Below are 27,918 nucleotides of genomic sequence, written 5' to 3' on the forward strand. Positions count from 1 at the left end.
TTAGCTATTAGGAATAGTGCTGCCATGAACTTGCTATGAACAGAGGCAGACACCTCGGTTGAGATCATGTTTTTAATTCTGTTGGATATATACCCAGAAGAAGAACTGCTGCATCACATGGTAATTCTATGTTCAATTTTTTTTTGTCAGTCATGGGCTTGAACTCAGGGCTGGGTGCTGCCCCTGAGCTCTTTTTGCTCCAGGCTAGCACTTTGCCACTTGAGCCACAGCGCCACTTCTGAAGTTCTGAGGAATCAAACCTAGGGCTTCATGTATACCAGACAAGCACTCTTGCTACTAGGCCATATTCCCAGCCCCACTTCCAGTTTTTCGGTGGTTAATTGGAGATAAGAGTCTCACGGGGACTTTTCTGCCTAGGCTGGCTTTGAACTGTGATCCTCGGATCTCAGCCTTCTGAGTAGCTAGGATTACAGGTGTAAGCCCCTAGTACCCAGCTTATTTTCAATTTTTAAGGATTTTACTATACTGTTTGCCATAGTGGTTGCAATGACATGATTTCTAGTTTCTCTACCTCCTCTCTGTGTCTATTATGGCTTACCAAACTTCCTTTCTGTTCTGATTCTTTCCCAAATCCCATTTCCTTTATTTTCTAGTTTATCTACAGTACAAATGACACAAAATCAGACACATTAACTTTGTAAACTCTAAGACAAGAGCTAAACGCATTAGGATCTCGAAACAACAACAGTGACAACATAGGTAAAACGAAAGAACGATCCTTCTGGGATTATTTGGGTTTTGAAGAGAATAATACATAATTTTTCTTCTACTTCACAGGCAACTGTGAAGTAGAAGATACTATAATGCTACACCAAATTAGAAAAGATTGGAACTTAGAAATTTTTCTAAAATTATTCTGAAGTATTTTTCAGAAGTCTTTGTAAACTGAAAAAAAATGTCAATAATTTAGAAGTTTTATAATTCTGCTAACTATAATACCTACTTTCTGGGAGTCAGCAGGGAAAAATTGGGAGAAAACAATGGAAGAGTTGACACTGTTCAAAAAAGAAATGTACTCATTATCTCACTTATGTAATTGTTACCCCACAGTACATCACCTTTACAATAATAATACATATTTTAAAAGCTACTTTATGGGAAGAATTTTTTGATATTTATTATTATGCTTAAAGATCCCTTAACTTGGGCTGGGGATATAGCCTAGTGGCAAGAGTGCCTGCCTCGGATACACGAGGCCCTAGGTTCGATTCCCCAGCACCACATATACAGAAAACCGCCAGAAGTGGCGCTGTGGCTCAAGTGGCAGAGTGCTAGCCTTGAGCGGGAAGAAGCCAGGGACAGTGCTCAGGCCCTGAGTCCAAGGCCCAGGACTGGCCAAAAAAAAAAAAAAAAAAAAAAAGATCCCTTAACTTGATATCCTTCCAACTCTCATTTATATGTGTAAGCATGACTAAAAATGATTTCCATTAATTTGAAAAATTGCAAGCTAATGCAATGTTTTGTTATTCTAGCCTTACATGGTGGCTCTTCGAGCATACTGCATTAGATTAAACACTGGAAAATACACCAATGATATTGGTAATGGTCTAAAGCAGGTGGAGGCAGATACACAGAAGGGCCCAAGATGCATGCCAAAAGACAGCAAGAAATTACAAGTCAAATAGAACACAGCTAAAAAGTACCTCAGTTATAGACCTAGTTGCATAGGTAATTCATCATGCATTCTGATCATTAATCTTTACATGCCGGCTTGGCTAAGCTAAGGGATGCCACATAGCTGAGGAAACACCTTATTTCTGGGTGTGTCTGTGTAGGTGTTTCCCAAAGAGATGAACCTTTCAGTGACCTGAGACGGCCTACTCTCACCAATGGGGGTGACATCACCCAGGCCTGAAGAGAACAAAAAAAGGTAGACAAGAAAGAATTCTCTTTCTCTCTTTTCACTTGGGGCCATCTCTCATCTCCTGCTCCAGGTTCTCAGACTTCCAGTCTTGGACTGAGAGGTTCAACATCAGCTTCTTTCAGATTAGAGTGACTCACACCATTGCCTTCCCGCTCTATGGTATAGCGGCAGCAAATGTTGGGGCTTCTTAATGTCCATAACCACATGAGCCAATTCCTATAATAAATCTACTATCTATCTCTCCATAGCCTATTAGTGCTGCTTCTTTGAAGACCCTTGACTAATAAATGCATGACAGGTAAGCACATTTGCATGGCTGAATCCAGTGGCAGGTTGGTTTACTCACTGACAGATTCAGGGAGGCTAAGGGCCTGATGTGGGATACTGAAGAAGGAAGGAATTTGGTCTGGGGGGAAAAAGAGAGTTGCTTGAAACAAGACTCCATGGTGGACCAAACCTTGTAGGAAGGATGTTAAGCAGAGTGAAGTGTCAGGACAGAGCCACATGTCAGGAGAAAAACAGAGACTCGTGTCCTACAATGAGTGGATGGCATTTAAGACCAATATAGGAAAGAAGAGCAGGCACATATTTCTAAGACAGCATGACGGTGTGAAACAATATCATACCCCTCTACTTGAAATCGTTAATCCCCCACATGAAAACAAATAGAACAAGTTTCTTTAACACAGGGTATTTCTGAATCCATGTAAGATCAGAATGCTGTGGAACAGGGCATATTCATGTCGTCATCGAGCAGTAACTAAAGTTCATTTCATGTGAATATGAGCACTGGCATATGCTTGATTCGGTGGAATGACTGGTGGTACTATGGACCACTCCAGGCAGCTTTTAGAGTATTGTTCATGCAGGAAGGGTATCCCCATGATGGATTCTCGCTACCTTTGCATGATTATCCTGGTCTCAGCATTTCTCAGTCCAGTCACCCACTCTGCTCTTGAGAAGTAACAAGAGACAATGTTGCCAATAATCTTAAGGCTGATTCTTGAGGGCAAGTGAGAAAACAGCCTGAGAAAAGAACATCTAGGACATGTATACTGTATTCTCCGTTCTGTGTGTTCTTTTTTGAAGCAGGGAGACTGAGCACTGCTTTGAAAACTTATGATTTTGAAAGAACTTTAGAATCACAGAAAAGTTACAGGACAGTACAGAGAGTTCTCTGTACCCTTCAGCAATGTGTCCCAACCTTATCTTATATCTTATATGCCTGTGAAACAATGATTATAAACAGGAAATCAACAGACACTACTGACAAATTTATAGATTAGTGTTTGAATGTCACCAGTCTTCCTACTTATATCTTAAGTCTGTCTGTCTGTCTCTCTCTCTTTTTCTTTTCTTTTCTTTTTTTTTTTTTTTTTGCCAGTCCTGGGCCTTGGACTCAGGGCCTGAGCACTGTCCCTGGCTTCTTTTTGCTCAAGGCTAGCACTCTGCCACTTGAGCCACAGCGCCACTTCTGGCCGTTTTCTGTATATGTGGTACTGGGGAATCGAACCTAGGGCTTCATGTATTCGAGGCAAGCACTCTTGCCACTAGGCCATATCCCAGCCCCTCTCTTTTTCTTTTGTTTTCTTTTTTCCAGTCCTGGGGCTTGGACTCTGTGCCTGAGCACTGTCCCTGGCTTCTTTTTGCTCAAGGCTAGCATTCTGCCACTTGAGCCACAGCGCCATTTCTTGCTGTTTTCTATATATGTGGTGCTGAGGAATCGAACCCAGGGCTTCATGTATACAAGGCTAGCACTCTTGCCACTAGGTCATATTCCCAGCCCCTCTTTGTTTTTCTTTCTTTCTCTCGATCTCTCTCTCTTTCTCTTCATTTCTTCTTCTTTCCTTTTGCCAGTTCTGGGGCTTGAACTCAGGGCCTGGGAGCTGTCCCTGAGCTTTTTTTGCTCAAAAAAGTTATTTATAACAATCTGGACTCATGGATACTATGTCCTTCTTTGATCTTGCTATGGTTTAAGTTATCAGTGTACTCAAAGGTCCACATGGTCCCCAGAGCACTGGTGTAGCACTGTAGGTGGTGTAATCTTTAAGGGGTGGGCCTAACTGAGAAGTTCATAGGTCATGAGAGGCATACCTCAAGAGGGGCTGTGAGAGCCATCAGTTTCCTTCCCTTTGCAATCTGCTGTGCTATGCATATCCACCATGATGCTCTGCCTTAACACAGGCCCAAAGCAATGCTGTCAGCCAATCATAAATTGAAAGCTCAAACGCTACGAGCCAATAGACTTTTTTGGTCCTTATTAGTCAACAATCTCAGGTATTTGTTACGAGTGATCAAAAGCTGACTGTTAGACCCTAATACTATTTTTATTTCATTTCACTTCATTACTCAAATTATTCCAATTTGGGAGATTAGGAACTCTTTCAAGTTGGCTCTAGTGACTTTTCAATAAGCCTTTGCTCTTTCTAAATATTTCCTTACATTTTGGAACCACAAGATATCTCAGGTTCATTTGATCTATTTCTCCCGCCCTAGGCTCATCATCACCAACTTCTACAGGAGTCCTGAATATATTTATTGGAGGATGGTGTCTAATTATTACCTAAAATGCAATGTATTTAGCAATATCTAACCACCATCCCACCATGTACACCCAGAGTAGAAGAGCTCTGCTTAACCTTTTTTTTTTTTTTGTATGTGTACACAGATACTGGGAATTGAATGCAGTCTCACACTCTTGCTCAGATTTATTCACTCATGGATGGTGCTCTATCCCTCAAGTCTTGCCTCTGTTTCTAGCTTTTGCTGGTTACTGGAGATAAGAGTCTCTCAGATTTGTCTGCCAGGCTGGCTTTGAGCTACGATCCTCAGATCTCAACCTCATGAGTATCTGGGATTACAGGCATGAGCCACCAGCATCTGGCTTGCTTGAATTTGTTACTGGGTAGACTGTCAAAACACTTGGGAGGTTTGCCTTGGAGTATGAGCATGCTCCCCTTTCCATCAACTGTGTTTCAGCAACACTAGCCCTTTTGTGTCTCACTGCCAATATAGCCGAGGCTGTCTAGACCAGAGATTTCCAAATCTGGCTGTGTGTCAAAATGATCTGGGAGCTGTACTAAAATCAAATGGCTACAGGCAGAACACAGTATTTAGGGCTGTGAGAATATTCTGCATGATACTGTGATGACTGATTCATGTCCTTACACACTGTCCAGATGAACAGAATATATAACAGCAATCTATGTGGGGGACCCCAGTGATGATGCGTTAATGTAGGTCTGTCCATTGTAATCAGTGTGCCACTCTGGTGGGGAGTATTGATACTGAGAGAGGCTGTCCACATACAGGGCACAGACTATATGGGAAATTCTGTACATCCCTCTCAATTCTGAGGTGAACCAAACTGCTCTAAAAGAGAAACAGGGCTTTTTGTTTTTAAAATCCCATCTTAGATTTCTTCTTTTCTGTTTAATGTTTGGCCTTTACTACTCCAGGTGCTAGTCTTGGGCCTACGTGCTGTCTCTGAGCTTTTATGCACAGGGCTGGCACCCTACCACTTGATCCACAGCTCTCCTTCTGGCTTTTTGGTGGTTAACTGGAGATGAGAGTCTCATGGACTTCCATGCTCAGGCTGGCTTCAAAGCATGATCCTCAAATCTCAGCCTCCTGAGTAGCTAGGTTTACAGGTATGAGCCACCAGTACCCAGCTGAACGCAGTAATTTTAAGGGACTCTTCCCATCACTCAATGTCCTGCAGACTTGGGGAGCACTAGTACAAGTCAGCACAGGAGTATGTTTATTTGGGGTAACGTATTATTTTTTAGCTTTCCTCATGTCCAAGTATACGCTTTAAAGACAAGAAAGGAAATCTTCCTCACAGTCAACATTTCTTGGTGAAGGGGCTCAGCTTGTATGTACGAGATAAATCTAATTTGGTGGCTTTGAAATGACTTTTAAAAAGGCAACCACAGGGAAATTGATATAAACTATAAACATACATGAAAGCACACAGGGCCATGGGCACATATACATGAACTAACTGACTAATGTATGGTGTATCTCCACGGGAGGATTCCAATGGTATAACTCTTGTAAACAAACTGACTTAGAGTTGAACACAATGAATACCAGGAAGCTGAAACATTGTTAGATGGTTGTGGATGCGGGGGTGGAGGGCGGCAGGGCAGATGGAGAGAGGAATGGTGGGTAAATGCAGTCATAATATTCAATGTACATATATGAACATAGAACCCAGTATGTTGAAGGGATGGGAGGTGTTGGGGCAGATGAGAGAGAATTATGGAAGGGATGACATTGCTTAAGATACATTGCACTCATAAACTGACACCTGAATTGAATTGAAACCCCTATAAGACTATTTACAGATAATAAAAGAATCAATCAATAAAAGGCAAGTAATGAGATATCAGAAGTGAAATGACAGAGGAACATTGTTCAGAGTAATTAAACATTTGTCACCTGGAACCAGAATGGTAATCGCTGTCTGCACAGCCTTTCGGATAATGCTGTCCAAGGCAAACATCCAGTGTGGTTTGATGTTGTGATTCCGGAGCACTTTATTGACCTGGCAAAGGAAAGTGACATTCAATCTTCTTGGGACTGAGTCCACAGCTGCAGAATGGTTGGTGAGAGAATCCCTAGGGCTTATATAAAAATGACCTCTGTCTACAAATGTTATGACTGCCAAGTAACACAGTTGAGTGTTTCAGCACACTCTGGTGATTTGGGAAAAGCAAGCAAATGGGCTGAGAGATGAGCATGAATGTGTGACCTCAGTTTTGCCATAATGTTGGCCTGTTTCCTTCCCGCCATCATTTATGCCTTTGTAAATAAGAAGATACTCTGCTTGAATGTCCCAGAAACCCAGTGCACATGCAAAATCCTCATCAGAGCAGCTTTTTCAATGGCTTCACTAGTTCATCTATTTAAATAGGCACCAAAATAGATATGCTTCTGACTTTTCTGCTCTTTGTTTTTCAGAACATCTATAAAACTTAGGATTTCACTCATCAATGACAGTAAATGCATTTACATTACAGTGCTACCATTATCACTATCCACAGAACTCTTTATCTTACAAAACCTTTGCACCATTAAACAGGTTTCCATATTCCAAACAGTTCCTGAAAACATAAGTGAACTCTATAGTATATGACCTCATGTGGCAGGCATATTTTGCTTGGAATAATGTCTTCAAGATATAAGCCAATGTTGTTTCCTGAATGAGAATTTGTTCTTTTTTAATGGCTGAATAATATTCCATATTCATTGCCTCTTTGAAGACAACTTTTTATCATAAGACTAAGGAAGGCTCATTTAAAGTTTGGATTAACTGTACCACTTGCTGGTTGACAAAAGCCTCCAGAAATGGCCTCTTGTAAAGACCTTAACAACACTGAGAGACGACCAAGTTGCAATCCTATGCCAGATGCGAGAGTGCCAATCACTCAGTACCACCCTAGGTCAATTCTCACCCAAACTCCCTGGTTTAGCAAACAATTTGAGGAGATGGTTTGGGAAGCATTTCTACTTATTCCAGGAAATCCTTTCAGATTGCCCTTGTCCCTTAAAAGACTTGCTTATTTAGCTAGCAGATAAAATATTTAGTATCCTAGAATATTTCTCTTAAAACTCACATATACTAGGTAGAAGTGGAATCCTTTATAAGAGGGCATGCCCTGCTCTTCATACTTCCTTCATTATACACATGTTAACTATGGCTATGGTTTGAGTTTATTCTGGACAGGAAGCATGCTAGAACACAGGTGAATGGTGTGTGTGTGTGTGTGTGTGTGTGTGTGTGTGTGTGTGTGTGTGTGTGTGTCGTGGGACAGAGGCCAAAATTAAAACCAAGTAACTCTTATTCTGAATTCTACAGCCAATTTGCTTTCCAACTTCTAGGATGAAGGCCAAATGTGTGGGCAAGTGCAAATTAGCTAAATTGCTTCCCTCTATTTACAGATGGCTGGGTTTCCCTGGTTGTTAGGTAAGCGGCCCTTTAGCATTTATATTAGTGATCGATTGCCAGTTGCATTTGCTCTGTATGACCTTAATCAAGTCAGGACTCTTGTCCTTGTTCACAATATTATACAAGGACAAAGTGGCTTACTCAGTGTCTCAGAGAATACTAGAGGCTGTTGAAGGATTATAAATTGGTTTTAAATTGGGGATATTTCATGTTTCAAATGCAACAATCAAGGCAGCTTGTATATACGATCAATAAACCCATTAGAGGTAAATTAATTTTTGAAAATTAAATACAGTTATACAACATGCTTTAATATGCACATCAGAAACATCATAAAGAACACTTATTTTTTTTTGTCAGTCATGGGGCTTGACCTCAGGGCCTGGGCACTGTTCTTAAGCTTTTTAGAAGCACTCTAACAACTTTGAGCCACAGCTCTACTTCCAGTTTTCTGGTGGTTAGTTGGCAATAAGAGTCTCAGAGACTTTCCTGATTGGGCGGCTTCAAACTGAGATCCTCAGATCTCAGCCTCCCGAATAACTACTATAACATATGTGAGCTACCAATGCCCAGCTTAACATTCTTATTTTTGTGTCTTGCACTTTCTAAGGTCTTCTGGGAGGGGATAGCTTAGGCATGTATTCAGAGATGTTTTCTCCAAGAATAAAGCAAGTGTTTTAATCAGACTGTCAGAAAACTGGCTTCAAGTTTGTGTTGCCTAGTAACTCAGTTTTAAAGAGAATTCTCTGCAATTTCTCATTAGATCATGTAGACATTTCCTCTCAGTCATGGTGTGTACTCTGAAATATATTTCAGGCTATGATATAGTGAATACTTATAAAATAAATATATTAAGATATTTCTACAAAGGAACCTGGTTGGAACAAATGGTTGTTTTTCACAGTGACCATCAGCATTGCTGTGTCCTGTTAAGTTCGTCTCAGTGGCCACTAGATGGCATTTGTTGCCCGGTACTACAAAGCACATGACTAAAGCCTGCTATGCGGTGAAAGTCGCCGAAATAAATAGTGATCCGCTACGTGATTTCACTAAGAACAAAGTTCAGCTCGGGGAGATGTTCCTAAGGTTTGTTATTTTCCCATGGTGAGTTGGTTTTATGTGTATCTATTTTGGGAGCAGAGGGGATTAAACACTCAATAACCATTCTGATGCAGAGATGCATATTGGTAGGGAAGTATCCCACACTTACATCAAACAGACGAGAACTCATTGCGATTTCACTTACAGCATCTTGGAAGCCGAAGAGGACCACCTGTACTTGACTGATGCCGTGGCTGTCAAAATCCAGCTCTAACTTCAGTTTCGACAGAGTAGTGGCTATGATTTTTCGGTCAGTGGACCTTACAAACTCTCTGAGGCTGGCGATGAGGGTTGTGATGTGCTCCCATTTTAGTTTAGGTTCTTCTGCACCCTGGGGATAAGACCGCACAAACCCATCAGTCTCTTCATGCTGCAAAAAATGACTATGGCCATACCGTTCTCAAAGCCTTTTTTGAGAAGACCTGGGCTTCCGGTGCCTCCTGCTAAAGGCAATTCAGACCACATTTTGAACTCTAGGGCTTCTCTTAGCCACAGTCCTCACCATCAACCCAGAACCAGACTTTGAGAGAAAGAGCATTTACTTGGCATATTGGCCAATAGCCAGGGACAGGCTGAGGCAGTGAGATTCCTCAGATATTTTAATTGGGCACTCAAGTGAGATTCAGGCAATAAGCCATAGCATCTTAACTCCAAACTCTGTCCAGAGAGAGGTCATAAAACAGAGCCATAACTGTATCCAATTATAAGGAAGAAAGTGAAAGCCATGGAGTTGAGAATGACCATAGAAAAGGGAAACAGACAGACATGGGAACGCATGCCAAGAGAACAAATAGCAGCAGAGAAAAGCCGTGCGAACTCTTGAAACTTGAAGTCACTTGGAATCACATTCTGCACTGTGGTCGAGCATCCATTTCTCTCATTGCTAAGTGTGTCTCTCACAGTGTGTCCTGACCAATGGGTGCTGCCACAGTGTCCCAGTACTTCCATCGCCCTTAAATTCCTAGCAAACTGATCTCAAATTCCATCCTTAAAACTACTCTTTGCCCACCAGTGAGGCAATTAGTTATAACCATGAACCAATGGGCAATTTGGCAGACAAAACCAAAATATTAAAGCTTAGGTTGAATGTTTTTACTTTGAGTAAGGCACACTGGTCCTAGAAAGGAAATGCAGTACAATATTATATATTCTCCTTTGACTTTAAGAAACTATGGAATTTTATGTGAGTGTGCCAGTATTGGGGCTTGCCTTCAGGGCTTGAGTGCTGTTCCTTAGCTTTTTTGCTCAAGGCTGGCACTCAACCCCTTGAGTTAGAGCTCCACTTCTGGCTTTTTGGTAATTAATTGGAGATAAGAGTCTTATGGACTTTCCTACCTGAGCTGGCTTTGAACTAAAATGAGTAGCTAGGATTATACATATGAGCCACTGGCACCAAACCACAATGGGATTTTTATTTCTATTTCATATTGCACATTTTTTAAACTGCAGGACATTAAATTTCTCAACTGGGCTGTGAACATTATAATTCCTAGGATTCTATTAAAATAAAAAGAGAAACCATCCAGTTTGTTCTCTACATATGTTTTCATTTGGGAGGTCTGCCCATTTTTTAATATTTTCATAAAGAAATATTATATTGAAAAGTTTAAGAGCTATCATTATGAAATTGTCAAAATCACACTGGGAACAATTATAAGCCATGAGTATTTTTGTTTTTCTTACCATAAAACGAAATGATACCCAAAGTCTAGATTTACAGGCAAAACCATAACACCATGAAAATATGTCCAGGAAAACATGTGAGTTATTCAGCAATTGAAAGCTTATCTTACTAAAGGATCAGTTGACAAGTTAGCCAACAAGCTCAACAGCAAACATAAATTTTCACATTAGGTTTGTTTTCACAACACAAAAACATGTTGCTTCTAGTTTTTGGATGTTTGTGTGTCACACACTCTCTGTTCTGGGAAAGGCTTCCTGTCCTGGCTACTTCATCCACTTGCGTAATCGCTATTTCTGTCCTAATTGCTGTCCCATCTCCCGTCCCTCCATGTTAACTCCTCATGTGCCTTCATTAATTGGGCATTTTCAATGGTGGCAGCGAGATGGTCGGGGCTGACTCAGCATTTGACAGCGTGCCATTCCACAGCACTTGCTCACAGGACAACTCCCCATGCCTTCTGTAGCACTTGTCTCTACTCTCTGTCCTTTAAGCTTCCTTAACAAACAGGAGAGGAGCTAGGCACCCATGGCTCACACCTGTAAATTCTAGATACTCAGGAGGCTGAGATCTGAGAGTCATGGTTCCAAGCCAGCCAGGCAGGAAAATCTGTGAGACTCTTATCTCCAAGTCAACACTGAAAAATCTGAAGTAGAGCTAGGGCTGAAGTGGCAGAGCACTAGCCTTGAGCAAGAAAGTTCAGGGATAGTGTCCAGGCCCTGAATTCAAGACCCAGGGCCAGTACACACACACACACACACACACACACACACACACACACACACACACACACACAGAGGATTTCTGGAAGATGGTACAGATTAAAGGAGCTGTTCGTGGTTTTGCATATTGAGAACCTAGCCACCATCTTACCCTTGATATTGTTATAAAGGGTAGACTGAAATGTGAAAATGTACCCAGAAATATTTTTTAAACAATTAAAAAGAATTAGTTCTTTTTGGTTGCAGAAAACATGAAAAAGATTTATTTCTTTCTGGTTATAAAAAACAGTTGAAGAGATAGGTAACTATTATTATCTGCTTTATAATAACAACAGTAATAACATTTGTACAACCATTTCTGTAATTATCTAAATGGCCCATGACTTCAATGATTTCTGATAGTAACCTTATCAGGTAGATTTTCTTATGACACAGAAACGGTACAGGCACTGAGAAGGCCCAAATCACACAGCCTTTGAATGATGGCACCAGGCCTTCAACAGTGATAAAGTCCAACCTCACTGTAAGCCCCTGCTACTTCCATTTGCTGGAAAAGCCAGCTGGAATCCCAGACCAAGACCTTATCACAAAACCACCATGTGACATCCCAGGAAAATATTTACAATGTCTACTAGGATGTCAACTTCATTGGGATGTAGATTTTATTTTTTGTCCATGGTAACTCCAAGTACCTAGCATCTGACAGATGACCAGTTAGAGTTGGGTGAATGAAGGAATGTACTCCAAGTGCTCACCGGTTGTTCTTCATCTACATTTAGCTTCTATTATCTGAACCATACTATTCTCAGTCTTTTACATGACCACAGTGGGCTTGTCCAGTATACTCAAACCTCACCCTACCCCAAGCTTAGAGCCCAGCTACCTCTCATCTTCTTGCTAGCTTAAGACTAATTGCTAGACAGAGGTTTCCATTAGGACCAAGTCAAACCTTGTTCAGAAAGCAGAAGAGGCATAAAGAGAGACCCAATATTGCAAATAACCAACGTGAAGTGGGGCTGGAGGCATAACTCGAGTGGTAGAGCACTTGCCTGACAAATATGAGGCTCTGAGTTCAATCCCCAATAGTACAGGAAGAAAAACAACAACATAGGGAAAAAAAAGGTTGGAGGCAGCAAAGCTGGACAGTAGAGTATTAGCCTAGCAAGCTCAAGGCCCTGAATACACATGCACGTGTGTATATATGCATGTGCATGCACACATACAAACACACACACACAAATACACACAGATTTGGGGCTGGTTATGATGGCTTAGGCTTGTAGTTCAAGCTATCTGAGAGGTTGAGCTAAAGGATCATTTGAATTCAGGAGTTCAAGGCTTGCCTGGGCAATAAAATAACATAAACTTTGGGAAATGAAGGAGACATGCGATGCTTTACCTGTGCTAAAGACTCCATTAGGTTTCGCACAACTTTGTCTTGGTCTTCTGTCAGGATCCTGTGCAGGGTGGCTCGTCTCTCACTGTCCTTCCTCAGCAAAAAGAATCCAGAATCTTTCTCTTCGGGGGAAGGAGGGGCACTGTGATCTTCAAAATTTTCATCAGGAATGCTATAAAAACAGATGCAACATCAATCAGTTTCCGTTATAAAATAAAATACTTTGCAATGTGTGTGTGTGTGTGTGTGTGTGTGTGTGTGTGTGTGTAAGGCTTAAACTCAGGACCTTGCACACTTGCTGAGCCACTTGAAGCACACACCTCTAGTTCCAGGTTTTGGAAAGTCTGGTGAATTTAACCTGTGATGGCTTCAAACTGTGATCCTCAGATCTCAGCCTCCTGAGTAGCTAGGATATGATAGGCAGATGTACTTTCACCTGAAAGCAGTTGAATCCTTACCCCAAAAAGAGCGTCCGTATTCCTTTCACGTCTTTTTCTCCGCAGGACTTGGCTCTGGTTTTGAAAGAGAAGGGGTCCACCTTCAACTCCGTGTCGGGTGACACTGAGCCGTACTCGCTGCTGCTGCTGCTGTCCTCCACGAGCACAGGGACGGGCAAGGAGATACTCCTCAGAAACTCTGCGGGGATGGGAGAAGGACAAAGGGTAATGAAGGCTCTCAAAAACTTGACACCTACTGGAACATTGGTTGAACGATACCAGCATCCTTTGTCAAATATCTCATGCCAGTGAGCAGCACAATGGTTCCACATGGGCAATTATGATTCCTCCCTTGCTCTGTGTAACCCAGGCAAAGGTCAGCTAGGAAAGGGCTTCCATGATCCTGCTAGGAAGAGCTCAAGGGTGACAAACAAGAGAGCAGCAGGACTGGAGAGTCCTGGGCATTGATCGTCTTGTTTTTAATCATGACTTGATTATTTTTACTCATAGTTTTCATATCTGTAAATAAAAGATGAGATGTATTATTTACTTTCAGTGGTATTGGGGTTTTAACTCAGGGCCTTGTACTTGGTAAGCAGGTGCTTTACTACTTGAACCACATTTCCAGTAATTTTGGTTAGTTCTTTTTTTAAATAGTCTTCCATTTTTGCCTAAATGTCCCTGGACAGCAATCCTCCTATTTACACCTCCAGCATATCAGAGAAGACAGGTACATCCCACTGTGCACAGCATTTGTGTGTGTGTGTGTGTGTGTGTGTGTGTGTGTGTGTTGAGATGGTGTATCATGGAATCTCTTCTGCAAGCTGGCGGCAAATCATGATCTTGCTCATCTCCTCTCCCATATAGCAAAGATTAGAGGGGTGAGCTTCCAAACTCAGTTGAGAAGCATCATTTTTAAGCCATAATCCTCAGAGATTTAAGACTCTGCCTTGGCATCTTGGCGCTGTCTTACAAGGGTGGTTAAATGGGATGCTGTGGGTTCAAATGACAGGGTCCAGTCCTGTTTTACTTAAAACAAATATGCTCTGGCAACTCTATGTCATGGTTTAGCTTATAGATGCACTGAAAAAGCATTCTTTGCCCACGAAATTTTGGAAAGCAAGAGGCTAGATGACCTTTAGCCCTTGCTGGTTAACAGATACTATGAGTACTAGAATTTCATAGCAAACAGGGGCTTCTATTTTGTTAAGAGTCATGTACCACAATAGCAGTTGCCTACGTTTCATCAAACATTGGCTATAAAAAGAATAACTTTTGCCGAAAACATCTTTAATATCTCAGTGCTGCAAACATCTTTTACTAAAGAAGGCAGGTGTAAAGTTCTAAAAAGAAGCCATGGTTGCCTAGAAACGTCCTCTTATTTAATTTTTCTTGAGCTGGGACAAGTCAACAACTGCCCAAATCTCAGAGATCAGAGGAAGGATAGACACGCTTCAGGAGGCCCAGTGATGCTGAGCTTCTTTACCAGTTCAAAGGTGGGTGATCTTTACAGAACATGCAGCCATCAGAGATGGAAGTGAGCAATCAGAGATGGAGGTGTGCTGTGGCTCACTACTGTAATCCTAGCGGCTTGGGAAACTGAGATCCACAGGATTGAGGTTCAAAGCCAGCCTGGGCAGGAAACTCCTTAAATTCAAACATTATTAACAAAAAGAAGGGCTGGAAGCATGGTTCAAGAGGTAGAGTGCCAGCCAAGCAAGCAAGCCAAGTGTGAGGCCCTGACTTCAAACCCTAGTACCAAAATATTAAAAGAAAAGAAAAAAAAGAAAAAGAAACGGAGGCACTGTACTTAAAAAACTGAATTGATATTTCTTGGGGACAAGTAGATTTGTTCTATCTAGAATACTACCACACAAGAGTTCTTCATCTAAACAAGAGAGAGGAGTTCTTGAATTATACTGCTGTTTTACTCTTTTGATCTTATTATGTAGTTTGCTTTCCCAGTAATGAGAGAGCCTAGCTCTTATCTGTGAATTTTAAGGTTGCTATGGATACTGATTGCCTAAAAAGAGACTGGATGAAGTAAGACTGAATACACTTAAGAATGGAACCCAGTGTGTGTCATTATGGCTCATCCCAGAAAGAGATTTGCAGATGTTTTGCAGGCCCTGTATGTACAAGCCTTGGTTTCTGCTCTGCTTGATTTTAAATTAGTGAACCTGATCCTCCTTCTCTGTTAGGCCCATACATTCATTTGTCCAATATACAGTGACTGATCACAGACCATTTATTGGGTGGCCATCTTTATTCATCAGGTCCTGCCCCTTGGAAAGTCTTCATGGAACTCACACTTAGACTGACTTCAGTCAGGCTCTCCCCCTCTGCAGCTAACTTATACTATGGTGTGGTTGACATTTAGCCTCTGTGTCTCCTTTACACGAACAGTAGCTCCTTAAGCCAAGAGTACAACCTTTATCATCATAAAACATCCAGGCCTGGTACATTTCCCATGCACACAGTAAGTACACAATAACTGCTTAAGTTAAAGTAAATGACTTCAATCTTTGAGTCTGCATGCAGTTACTGGGGGAGCTGTGGAGTTTAGATATCCCTCATGTGCTATAGTTTAAACATCTCACCAGAACTCATGGTCAAACTTCACCTCCATTATGAGGTATTTACAAGTGAGATTACGCAGAACTGTTAAGAGGTGACTGGGTCGTGAGGGAAGACACTACATGGAATTCCACCAAAGGATTAATGGATTCGAAGATTCATGGGTTATGTGGCTTTGTCATACAAGTGATCTCTCTCTCTGCCTTTCTGGCTCTGTGTTCCCATGTGATGCTAGGCACCATGTTGGGACTCTGCAAGAGAGCCCACACCAGCAACAAAGCCCTCACCTGCTGTGAAGCAGCGCTGGTACCATGCTTTTGGATCTCCAGAACTGGGAGTTCTTCATCTTATAAATGATCTAGTGTGTAGCATTTGGTGATAGGAACAGAAAATGGACTAAGATATTATGTTTCTCCCCACAGGAAAAAGAGGACCTCATCAACGCCACCTTCCCACAACTTTCCCTAGAGGAAGCCACATGCAGCTGCGAAGGCAGAGGCCCCCAGGCAGGGCAGTGGTTGTGCTCTTGACAGAACCAGGCATATGGCCAGTGAAAGACGATGGGGGAAGGAAGAGGCCTATTACATATTCTGATCTGAAAAAGGAAGAGCGGGATGTGATGTTCTCATAGTTGTAGTTTGCAGGGAGTTCTGAAGTTCTCAGCAATACCAGAAAACCACTGTATGGGGTTTCCTTCCTAGTTAGGTTATGTGTTTTGCTTTCCTTGGGTGGATAGCGAAGCACTCATGGCCCCCTATCCATGCAAGGAAATTTCTTCAGCTGAGAATCTGCATGGTCTAATCATGTGGGGATTGTAGGCATGCCCATTCTTTGTAGGCCCAAGTCCTTGTCTTAGCTAAGAAAGGAGGAGAGAAGGCAGACAAGGAGAGATACTTACTAGCTGGTGAAAGGTCCAGAGCATCAGGAGGCTTAGGGCAGTTTTGACTTTGGAAAATCAGGAAGCCCTTAGGAAAAGGGCAGGGGACCTTCAGGCTATAGTCCACAACTTCCAACAAGCTTCTTGGTACTAACAAGATACCAAGCATTGGAACCTTGCTCAGGGAGCCAGAGCAAGAAGAACAAAACTGTAGTGAGAATAATTGGTCTCATTTCCTTTTCACACCCCCATAAGCAGGTAGTCTAGTTGACCTCACTGGACAGATGTGGTGACAGAGTGAGTCATGTTCAAGGCCGGCCAGTCAACAAGGGACCCCAGCTGTGAGCCTAACACTCACCCTCCCTGATTATAAATCCTCAAGATCCCATAACATGGTAAGTGGTATTACATGGTAAAGATAATGCAGATTCCAAACTCCCACTGAATCAGCCTGAGCACAAAAATGAGAGGGTACATGAAGGCATAGCTGACCGGAGCTCTGTGGATGTAACCTCCCATTGCACCCTCATTCTGAGGCACAGGGAACTGCTCAGCAGTGTGCATAACTGAGTCCACAGAAGTTAAATGCTTGTGTGACAGGAACTGGTTTCCTCTGAACAAAACCCAAGCTGCCTGGAAAGGATCAAATCATTGTGGATGGAGCAACTCTGTGAAGTAGGCGGTGGTACTAGCACAGGGTGACACTAGAGTGACAGCTAAAACAAGTAAGTTGTCACATGTGATATAGCTAGAAAGTACCTATTTCTAGGTATCATAGCAGGCTGCTCAGAAGGCTGAGAAACACGGGAGGGTCTACCTAGTAAAAATGCAATGACTCGCTGCCTCCCATGGCCCAGGATGCAAGGGAAGGAAGGAGGGAATGGTGGAGGGAGAGATCTTGCCTTTCTCAGAGCCCTTCAACAAAAATTCATAATGGCAAGAGGAGAACTAGAGAGATGGTGCCCAGGAATCCCCAAGTAATGGGCCTCAACTGTGGGTTGACTGGCTGGAGGCATCTGAAAACGTGGAAAACATGCAAAGACCTGTGCCTCCTCCCTCAGACCAAGAAACACACACACAGTAAGTACTAGATGCCTCTCGCAGTCCTCACCCCACATCCATCAGCTACTCATCTAATCTAGTAGAAGAATCCAAACTATGAATGCTTCTTTAGTATTCTTAAAACGCTTTGGCTGAACTCCCCAGAGCAAATCTACCTGTCGGGTTATGAGCTACAAAAGCCAATTAGAGAAACAAATACAGCTTTCCTGATCAACTTCAGAAAGGAGGTACAAACCCACAGATGACTAAGGTGTCGGACGCTGACTTTTCACAATGGCCACCATTAGGTGGTCAGCTGGCTCTTAGATAAGAAGGCATGGGCTTGATTCAAATTGAATACTTCAGAAACAACAGCCTTCTCTTGTAGGTAGGGGCCAGTAATTGAGGCCTTCCCACACAGAAGAGATAGGTGAGAGGTTTCTGAAACAGTAAGGCCAGCCCGGTTCATAGCTGCACACATTCTTGATACTCAGAAGCTTCCCACGCAGAAAATGGGCAAGGATGAGGCTGTATTGCAGAGCTTATCACATCATGTGCCAGTTGTCAGCTCAATGGACAAAAGGTAAAACACAAACTCACCATTGGATCCAGTAGAAAGAACTGTGGGAAGAAAAGCAAACAGCAGGATGAAGCACATGTTGGCTTTGTTGTTAAACAGAAATCAACAAACAGTGAATGCTTGAAGTGAGATCAATGAGCTTTCCAAATATTCAATCTGCCCATCCTCACTCAATAGAAACACCCCAAGTGCCAGGAATAAATGGATCCTTTACTTGTTTGCTTCTTTCTGGAATGAGTTGTGTAAATCGTTGCAAAAAGTTAATTTACTTACATTTTTATACTTCTGTTTTTATCACAGATGACAACCTTCTCTTTCTTTTTTTCTCTTTTTTTGTGATTATTCAGCAAGATAGTGTCTGAGGGAGAGCAGGTGTTTCCTACTACAGACAATTATAAGGAGCTAGTCCTGAGATGGCTTGGAAGTTGAATAGTTCTGAACAGCCCTGTAGCTCATTCATGGGAATTTGAGGTTTCAGTTTGAAGGGGCTACATTTTACCTTTCACATGTTAACCTTAGTATTCACAATGTTAGAATGTTCCAGGTGCTGCTGTATTAATTACCAACTATGTGATGGAACACTATCATGAATAAGGACCTAGCATTTGTGAAGCTGAGGTAGGTAATATGGCTCAAGAACACTATACCAGTGGGCTCAAGTGCCCAAGAACACTATACCAGTGATAGCTGGAAACAAAGTAGTACTTCTAGAAAATTCTTTCATGTTCAAAGCTTAGAATTTAGAGACTCTGATCCATATCCTTTTTTTTTTTTAAAGAAACTTATTATAAACATGACATTTAGGGGGTTACAGTTACATATGTCAGGTAGAGTACATTTCTTTTTGGATATTGTCACCCCTTCCCTTATTCTCTCCCTATTTTCCCTTCCAGTCCCCAATCACAAGTTTTCAACATAGTGTCTAGTGAGTACCACTGCTGCTTTTGTTCTCCCTTTGTCCCACCATTTCTGTGTCCCCCCTTGCCTTCCTAAAGACAAATGAATGAGCAAACAAGACAAAAAGAAAACAAAAACAGCAACCAAGAAAACAACCTCATGTTTCCATTTCCTGAAGCTCATTTCAATAAATATATGACCAGAGGCACATAAGCATTAAACCTTTGTGTTCCTCCCCTAAAAGTATCCTCCTTTTGACCCATATGCTTTTCATGCAACCGCATACCTGAGAGCTTGGGTTGTGTCTTTTTCTTTTTGCTGGAAACCTTTAAGAACTCATCAACAAGCAAGTCATTAGCACAGGCTCTCTTGTCAGGGTCTGGTTCAAAACATTTCAGTATGAAGGCCTTGGCCTCTGCAGACATGGACTCAGGGATTTCAGGGTGAACTTTAAACATCCCCACCTAATGCACAAACAGAGAGAACACAATGTGTCTTCCAAGTGGCCATTCCATTCTGTGAGCTTCAGGACCCATGACCTGTGTGCCCCCAGCCCTCTGCATGTACTGTGCACGGACATCTCCATGTAGCCTATGTGGCGCCTCCAGAGCACAGAAACAGACACAGAAAGAACAATTAGCTTAAGACAGAAGACAGCATGATGAAGTACTACACATTGCTGTGTTAATACGGAGGCTCTCTAAACTTAGAATATGTTTGAAGGTTGTCGCTCCACAAAGATGTTTGTAGGCGAGACCGTTGAGTTGCTTAGCACAGTGACGTGAAGGTACAGTGCTGGGGTTTTTCCATTTATGAATCTCCTCCAAGTCTTCCAGCAACCCAGTAGCGTAAATATTATTCCTCTTATACCAATGAGGAAACTAAGACTCAGAAGAAATGAAGTTACATGGTTATGGAAAGATAGATCTGGGATTTGGACCTATGTTAATTGCCCTATTATATAATTTGTGAATGTTTTCCCCCATTTGAAATCATCTACATTGAGAGATTTTTAGCTAGGCAGTGTCTTGTGTCTATAATCCTAGCTACTTGGTAGGTGGAGATGGACAGGATCATGTTTCAAAGGCCAGCCCATAGGAAATGGAGGGAAGCTCAAAAGACCCCATCTCAACCAACAAGTGAGCATGGTGGTATGCACCAGACAACCCAGATAGGTCAGAAAGCATAAATAGGAGGACGGAGGTCTACTCTGTCCTGGGGGGTGGGAGGGCGTGGGATCCTATTTCAATAATAACAGAGCATAAAGGGCCAAAGGCACAGCTCATGCAATAGAGTGCCTGTCTAGCAAGCATGAGGTCCTAAATTCAAATGCCAGTGCCACTAAAAAAAAAGTACTTTAAGATTAAATAGTCTTTTCTATCACATTTAGAATTTACTTTCCATTGCTATTATTCTAAAAAAAAATCTAATGATGTTTCCATATATTTAACAAAGAGAAAAACATTCTGAAGAAATATTTTTGTTGTTCTGTAGCTTATATAAATATATTCTTATATAACTAACATATATAATAATTATGCAGCTTTACTATGTGTTAGACACTATTTGAAGTGTTTTGCATATAAAAAAACTCCTCAAAAATCTGTTTAGATGAGAATTTGTGTGTGTGCATGTACGTGTGTGTGTGTGTGTGTGTTATACTGGGCATTGAACATAGGGTCTTACACTTGTTAGGCAAGTCCACAGGTATTATTTTTATCTCATTTTGTAGACAAGGCGGCTGAGGTAGTAATTTGCTCAAAGTCTCAAATATCTTGACCAGGTTAAAGCCAGGATTCAGAAGTATTTTAATTCAGCCTCGATTTAACCATTGTCAGAGTCTATGTGATATCATGTCTCAGAGACAGTGTCAATTCTGTGCACAGTTCAGCATGGCCTACGGCATACAGAGGTGTATCAATAATAATAATCACTGCACTAGTAGTAACAGAATGACATTTCAGAATGAAACCTGAGAATGGAGAAAACTGAAACGACTGGCCCAGAACAGAGGGTGTCATGTGGATGGGATTTGCTTCCTGGGAAACAGTTACCATGGAAAACTTCCTTCTAGCTCAGGACAGAGTCAGGTCACTGCCTCGCCCACTGTGCAGGTGCCCAAATTGTGGCACCTGGGCTGTCTCATGTTTATTTCCATGTCAGTACCTCCTTAGGTGGGAGGGGTAGCTGTTTCCCACTCCCTAAAGAATTGCTTATTAGCAAATTACCAGGCTAGAATAAACATGAAAATGACTAACCTTTTCAAAATGACAAAGATGCTTTTTTAAAAAATGGACTCTTCAAATTTATATTGTCAAGAAATAAAGGAAAATAACAACTGATTGGATTTCTAGATATTAAGAGTACAAATATATCTTAGATTGTCCTATGTGGAAAAATATTCATACGGTTTCCCCAAAGAGCTTAAGTCATCTTTCCTTAATGGTGTCCTATTTGTTCTGGGATAGTGAGAAGTTGAAGGATATTATCCAGAATCTTACTTCAGAACTGAGATATCTAAGTCAGATACAGGTCTACTATGTGAGACTTGGGCACTGAGTCAATGTGAGTGTGAGCGTGTGTGTGTGTGTGTGTGTGTGTGTGTATCTTCTTGAACTTGAATGTGCTCTCAGCTTCTGGATACTTGAGATCCTTTCCTTAAAAAGCATGTGAACATATATATAGAACATGGCTAGGGCTGGGGATATGGCCTAGTGGCAAGAGTGCCTGCCTCATATACATGAGACCCTGGGTTCGGTTCCCCAGCACCACATATACAGAAAATGGCCAGAAGTGGCGCTGTGGCTCAAGTGGCAGAGTGCTAGCCTTGAGCAAAAAGAAGCCAGGGACAGTGCTCAGGCCCTGAGTCCAAGCCCCAGGACTGGCCAAAAAAAAAAAAAAAGAACATGGCTATGGAAACACTTATCTCCTTGTTTTTAAAATAGGCTCACATTGTAATCCTAGCCACTAATGAGGCTGAGATCTGAGTATCACGATTTGAAGCCAGGGCAGACAGGAGAGATTCTAATATCTAATTAAGCACCCAAAAAGCCAGAAGTGCAACTATGGTTCAAGTTGTCAAGCTCTAGCCTTGAGCAAAAAGAGTTCAGGCCCCAAGTTCATGTCCCAGTGTCAGAGCATGAAAACACACACACACACACACACACACACACACACACACACACACACACACGAAAGGAAAGGAAAGGAAAGGAAAAAAAAAAGATAGAAGAAAATGTGACCTTGAACATGGCTGCTTGTGGCTCTCCTAGTTCATAGAAGGGTGGTTTTCCTGTGGCCATTTCAATGATTGTACAGCCCAAAGACCAAATGTCAGCTGCCTTCCCATAACCTCGCGGGCCTTTATCGATGATCTCTGGTGCCATGTACTGAAGAGTACCTGGAAATGATCCAAACACAATTCCACTTGAAAAAGGGGAAACAGATGGATAACTTTTTTTTTCTACATAAGTAAGATGATTTGGATCCTAGTACCTCATTTTCTTTGAAGTTCAGTTTTTCCTCTGTTGTTATTGAAATGAAAATGGCCACTTTTGTCATGGAACCTATCAGTGACACAAATATCACCAATATTATCTAGTTATGAATAGGTATATTCTTAGTCTCTAAATAGAGGAGTATAAAGATGTGCACCACTCCGCTGTGCTCTCTTAGAGACCTCTAGCCATTAGTCTTCTGAAAACAACAGAAAATATATCAACATATCTCCTGCATTCAGTTCTGCAAATATATAAATATGGTTGCTATGTGTACTTCTAATCTATTCCAGGAAAGGATCTAGTTTGTTCATTCATTCCTTTAGCTCACAAAGAAATGATGTGCCTACCTTGCTTTGGACTTTATACAATGCACGCATGTATTGAACACCACATGGTATCTCATTAATTGTACAATTTTTGTACAATTGTCTTTTTTTGTGTGATATTGAACTGTGGGTCTCAAGTTTGCTAGGCCAACCTCTGCTACTTGAGCCATGCTCTACCTTCCCTAGATCTTTGCAATTTTAATTTTTTCTTTTTCTTTTTCTTTTTTTTTTTTTGAGATAGGGTCTTGGTAACTCTGCCTGGGCTGACTTCAAACTATGATCCTCATCTCTACCTTCCCAGTAACTAGGATTGGGATGCCCTATTATGCCCAGATTTTTATTTTCTCTTTTCAGTACTGGAGTTTTGAACTCAGAGACTCATAGTTGTGGTAGGCAAATGCTCTACCACTGAGCCATGCCTCTAGTTCTTTTTTGTGCCATTTATTTTTGAGAGAGAATCTCATTTTTGTCTGAATGTGTACTTGGACAAAGATCCACCTATTTTAAACTGTTCATTGTAACTGGGATGACAAGTATATGCCACTATGCACTATTTCTTCTGTTAAATTGGAGTTTCATGGAGTTTTCCCTGGGCTGACCTAGAATCAAGATCCTACTGATTTCAGCTTTCCAAGTAGTTAGAATTACAGGCACAAGCCACTGGTGCTCATCTAACCCCGCTTTATTTATTAAAGTCTTGATAATTTTTTTTTCCCAGAGCTGAGGACCGAACTTGGGGCCTTGTGCTTGCCAGGCAGGCGCTCTTCCTATCTTGATAATTTTTATTTTATTTATTTTATTCAAGTACACCTTGAATGCCAGTTCTCTTATCTCTACCATTTAAGAGGCTAGGATTATAGATGTTAGCTATCACATTGAGTTTAAACTGAATTGAGTTCAAGGCCAGCCTGTGCTATATATACTGACACCCTGCCTTCACAAAATATCACCACCACCACCAATAACAACAACAAACAACAAAAAGCCCAAGATAAATTTGAGAACTTTTTGCTACTGCAACTATCTGAGGAATGACAAATCTCAGTATCCTTGATGTTATAATTCATGCATTCACAGGTCTATACAAAGCCTGCTATCAATCAAGTATTCTTCTAGGTATATAGAATAAAGGAGTAGAGTAAGTGAGAGCCTGGGTGTATGATTCTTACATTTTTGCAGTGGAAAACAATTAATATAATATTATCATAATGAATAAGTAAGCTATACAGAATGGTGGGAAGTCATATGGTATTACAAATGGAAAAAAAATAGAGCAGGATAAAGGGGATCAGCAGCCCAGGGAAGCCTACCATGGTCAAGAGGGAGTTCATGGTAGGTCTCACTAGGGAGGTAACACTGGAGTTAAGGCGCCAAGGAGTCGAAGCTGTGCTAGTAGCTGTGAGAAGAGCATTCTGTGTTTGTACAGAAGTAAAGAATATGCAAAGGCCCTGCAGCATTACCTTGACTGGTGTCATGAGGAAATGCAGGAAGGTACAGAGTCAGCAAGAAGAGAACAGTAGGAAGGGACATGTGAGCCTTGTCCAGCCCCTTGTAAGGACTTCTGCATTTGTTTTCTTAAAAAATAGAAATGAATATTTGGCTCTGAGTGATAAGGCATGGCGTGTGTGTGTGTGTGTGTGTGTGTGTGTGTGTGTGTGTGTGTGTGTGCCTGCCAGCCAGTACTGGAGCTTCAACTCAAGGCTAGCATTCCACCATTTGAGTCACACATCAACCTCTAGGTTTTCGCTGGTTAATTAGATAAGAATTTCATAGACTTTTCTGCCTGAGCTGGCTCTGAACCATAATCCTCAGATCTCAACCTCCTCAGTTGCTAGGATTACAGATGTGAGCTGTACCTACGCCTGGCTTGAGTGATGTTTTAAAGGATCACTGGGCTGCTTTGTTGAGAACAGACAGTAGGGGGCAGAAGTGGAGAAAGGAGAAGAGTTGGGAGATGGACTAACAGAGGAGATGGTGGAGGGAAGAAGAATGAGAAGATGCAATTTGGGACCCGTTTTGTAGGTGGAGCCAATGGGCCTCCCTTGATGAATGGTTTGGCGAGTGAGAGAAGCTGCCAGTGATAACTCTATGTCTGGAGTGGCCATCTCTGAGACAGGGAAGAGAGTGGGTGGAACAGGTTTGGGGAGAAGATAATGAGTTCTCTTTGGCATGTCAAATCTAGTTTAAACTTCAGCTCAGTTGCTAATTAGCTTTGTGGCCTTGGGCAAATTATTTTAAACTCTTTGAATCTTATTTTTCTCATCATAAAATGAGCTAATGAAACGTAATGTTTGGGTTGTTGAAGGAATGCCATTGCAAATAAGGCTCTTAGTAGTCAGAGATGCAGTAAGTATGCTATCAATGGCTGTCACTGTTATCTTTCCCCTCACCATATCACCAAGAGGTGAAACAGATCACAGGCTTCCAGCTACATTCATCAAGGTGTGGAAGTATAAGACTGGCAGGCACTGAGTTAGTGCTAGGAGGACTAGGGTGTTAAAAGATCAAGGTTTGTAAGCCACAGCCCTCAGATCGGTGCTGGCTAGTGATCTAAGGTCATAATCAAGGTCATTCTTATACGTGACCAGTAGGGGAGGGACAAGCAGAGGGCCCTGTGTATTAGTTTCCTACAACTCTTTTAGGGTTAATAAAATATTTTTAATGTTAGCAAAAGATATTAAATTAACATTCCCCCCCGCCCCCGAAAAAGTGTGTGAATGGAATTAGGGTTTTTCCTCTCACAAGTTGCTGAGTGTTGGCAGGAACTAAATGTCTCTTGCCAAATTGAGAGACTATAAGGCACATAAAGACACTGAAAGCTACCAGTAGGCTGGAATTTATTTAATTCAAAAACTGTGTTCTAAATATATGTAATTCTGTACCCGAAATACCCACTGCTGAAGACTGAGGAGCAAACTTAAGGAATTTCTCTTTTCTAAGGTGGGAAAAGAAGGTGGACTGGAGCCCAAAGGTGAACACCAAGAGCAAAGAGTGAGTTAAAACCCTGAAGTCTATCCTGTAAAAACTCTCCTGACCTCTGCAGGAATATCCCCTCTCTCTCACTTTCCCATCTGCAAAACAGGGGCAATTCTACCTGCTGTTTGGGATTCAGAAATGCGGAAGTCTGACCCTATGGCTTAATATTAAACCAAAGATTAGTCATTGCCACCATTAAGTTTTTCTCACATTAATCATAACAACAACAATAATTATTAAAGGGTGAGAAGGAAAACTTTTACTTCATGAGGCTCATTGCAATGAAACGATAAGAACGTAAAGCTGAGAGCTGGTTTGCGGTCTAGGTGCCTCCTACCGCCCTTCAACTACTGACAGTCATTTATCTCTTTTGAACTCTTCTTTTCATGTTGCATAATTGATTTCTTTTCTCCTTCCTATGATAATATTCAAATAGCTGTACAGGAGAGTTTCAACTTAACATGTCCACTTACATGTGAAATGCATCTTGAACAGTGTCATCCCTTCTATCATTTTCTCCTCCCATCTGTCTCAACCCCACTGTTTTCCTCATTTCTTGGTTCCATTTTCACCTATATACAATGACTATTATTTGTGCTTCCCAATCATTGTCCCCCTTCTCTTAGTCTCTACCATCTTTAGAAGACCGCTTCCTGGTATTCATTTTGTTAATCTGTCTGTTAATTTTTCAAAGTGTTTTACCTCTTTACAAAATTATTGTTTTCTTTTGCCGGGCGCCGGTAGCTCAAACCAGTAATCCTAGCTACTCTGGCTGAGATCTGAGGATCGAGGGTCAAAGCCAGCGGGGCAGAAAAATCCATGAGACTCTTATCTCCAATAAACCACTCAGAAAACTTGAAGTGGCGCTGTGGCTCAATTGGTAGAGTGCTTGATTTGAGCTCTCAGGGACAACACCCAGGCCCAGAGTTGAAGCCCCACAACTGACTGACACTCTCTCTCTCTCTCTCTCTCTCTCTATATATCTATATATATATATATATATATATATAATCTTCAAAGGGGTTTCACCTTCACATTGTCCACTTATGTGTTCAATGAGTTTTAATGAGAGCCACCCATTCCACCACCATCCTCCCTCATCTCTCTCTCTCTCTCTCTCTCTCTCTCTCTCTCTCTCTCTCTCTGCCAGTCCTGGGGCTTGAACACAGGGCCTGGGCACTGTTTTTTTTTTTTTGCTCAAGGCTAGTGCTCTGTCACTTGAGCCACAGTGCCATTTTCAGCCCTTTCTGTTTATGTGGTACTGAGGAATCGAACCCACAGTTTCATGCATGCTAGGCAAGCACTCTACCACTAAGCCACATTCTCAGCCCTCCCTCATCTCTTAAACTTCACTTTCCTCTTGGCCACCTGCACCTTTTTGGAAATCACTGTACCTTGCTAAGACTTTGTACTAGAGGCAGTTCAATTGTTGTATTGCTTAATTCCTTTGGAAAGCTCTCTCCCCATCCCACTTCTGAGTGGCTGAGTCACTTCCTCTTTCTGAATTGAAATCCTATGGTTATTTATACTCTGAAGCAGGGGAATAGATCCTAGGGGAAAAAAATAGACTAGGAAAGAGGTAATTCTGAGTCCAGATGGGAAGTGATTTGGGTATGAGTAAGATTCAGAGCAGTTGGGCTGGGAAAAGGTTTTAAGAAAGTAATCTTGTCAGTTAAGTGTGGTTGTAGGCCAACCAGGAGAGATGAAAGGGAAGGAAATGGAAAACAAATAACAAATTGAGATTTAAAACTAATCTTCAGTAGTATTAATCAGGAGATTGTGTAAGTCCTATAAACACAAGAACATAAGAGCTCAGATGAAATTCTGTACATTTTTTCAGTAAGCATCTAAAGGCATCCACATTATTAATGTGCCTAAGAACAAAGACTCAGTTTATCTTTTAGGCTCAAACTCAGCTATTAGTTCTTTAATTATATAAGATCAGTATCATTGTTGAAAAACACATAAT

General features: G+C 41.6%; 1 protein-coding gene across 12 annotated transcripts in view; it reads right to left on the bottom strand.

Moving 5' to 3' along the window:
• The window catches only part of Map3k5 (mitogen-activated protein kinase kinase kinase 5), a 182,124-nt gene that overhangs the window by 14,032 nt on the left and 140,174 nt on the right, over positions 1–27,918 (bottom strand). For 9 of the 12 annotated variants that reach the window (XR_007212119.1, XR_007212120.1, XM_048354152.1 and 6 more), the window contains 7 exons: positions 22,390–22,547; positions 19,434–19,611; positions 18,271–18,291; positions 13,197–13,374; positions 12,742–12,910; positions 9,085–9,270; positions 6,329–6,434 (listed from right to left, as the gene is read on the bottom strand). Coding sequence is in view for 9 of the 12 variants with exons in the window: in XM_048354152.1 (XP_048210109.1) it covers positions 6,329–6,434; positions 9,085–9,270; positions 12,742–12,910; positions 13,197–13,374; positions 18,271–18,291; positions 19,434–19,611; positions 22,390–22,547 (996 nt within the window). In the remaining 3 variants the exon portion in view is untranslated. Of the gene's footprint in view, positions 1–3,979; positions 4,083–6,328; positions 6,435–9,084; positions 9,271–12,741; positions 12,911–13,196; positions 13,375–18,270; positions 18,292–19,433; positions 19,612–22,389; positions 22,548–27,918 lie in introns of all 12 variants that reach the window. The other 3 variants (XR_007212121.1, XM_048354155.1, XM_048354158.1) reach the window with 3 other exon arrangements.

This window comes from Perognathus longimembris, chromosome 9 (genome assembly GCF_023159225.1).
Source record: "Perognathus longimembris pacificus isolate PPM17 chromosome 9, ASM2315922v1, whole genome shotgun sequence".
NCBI classification, from domain to species: Eukaryota; Metazoa; Chordata; class Mammalia; order Rodentia; family Heteromyidae; genus Perognathus; species Perognathus longimembris.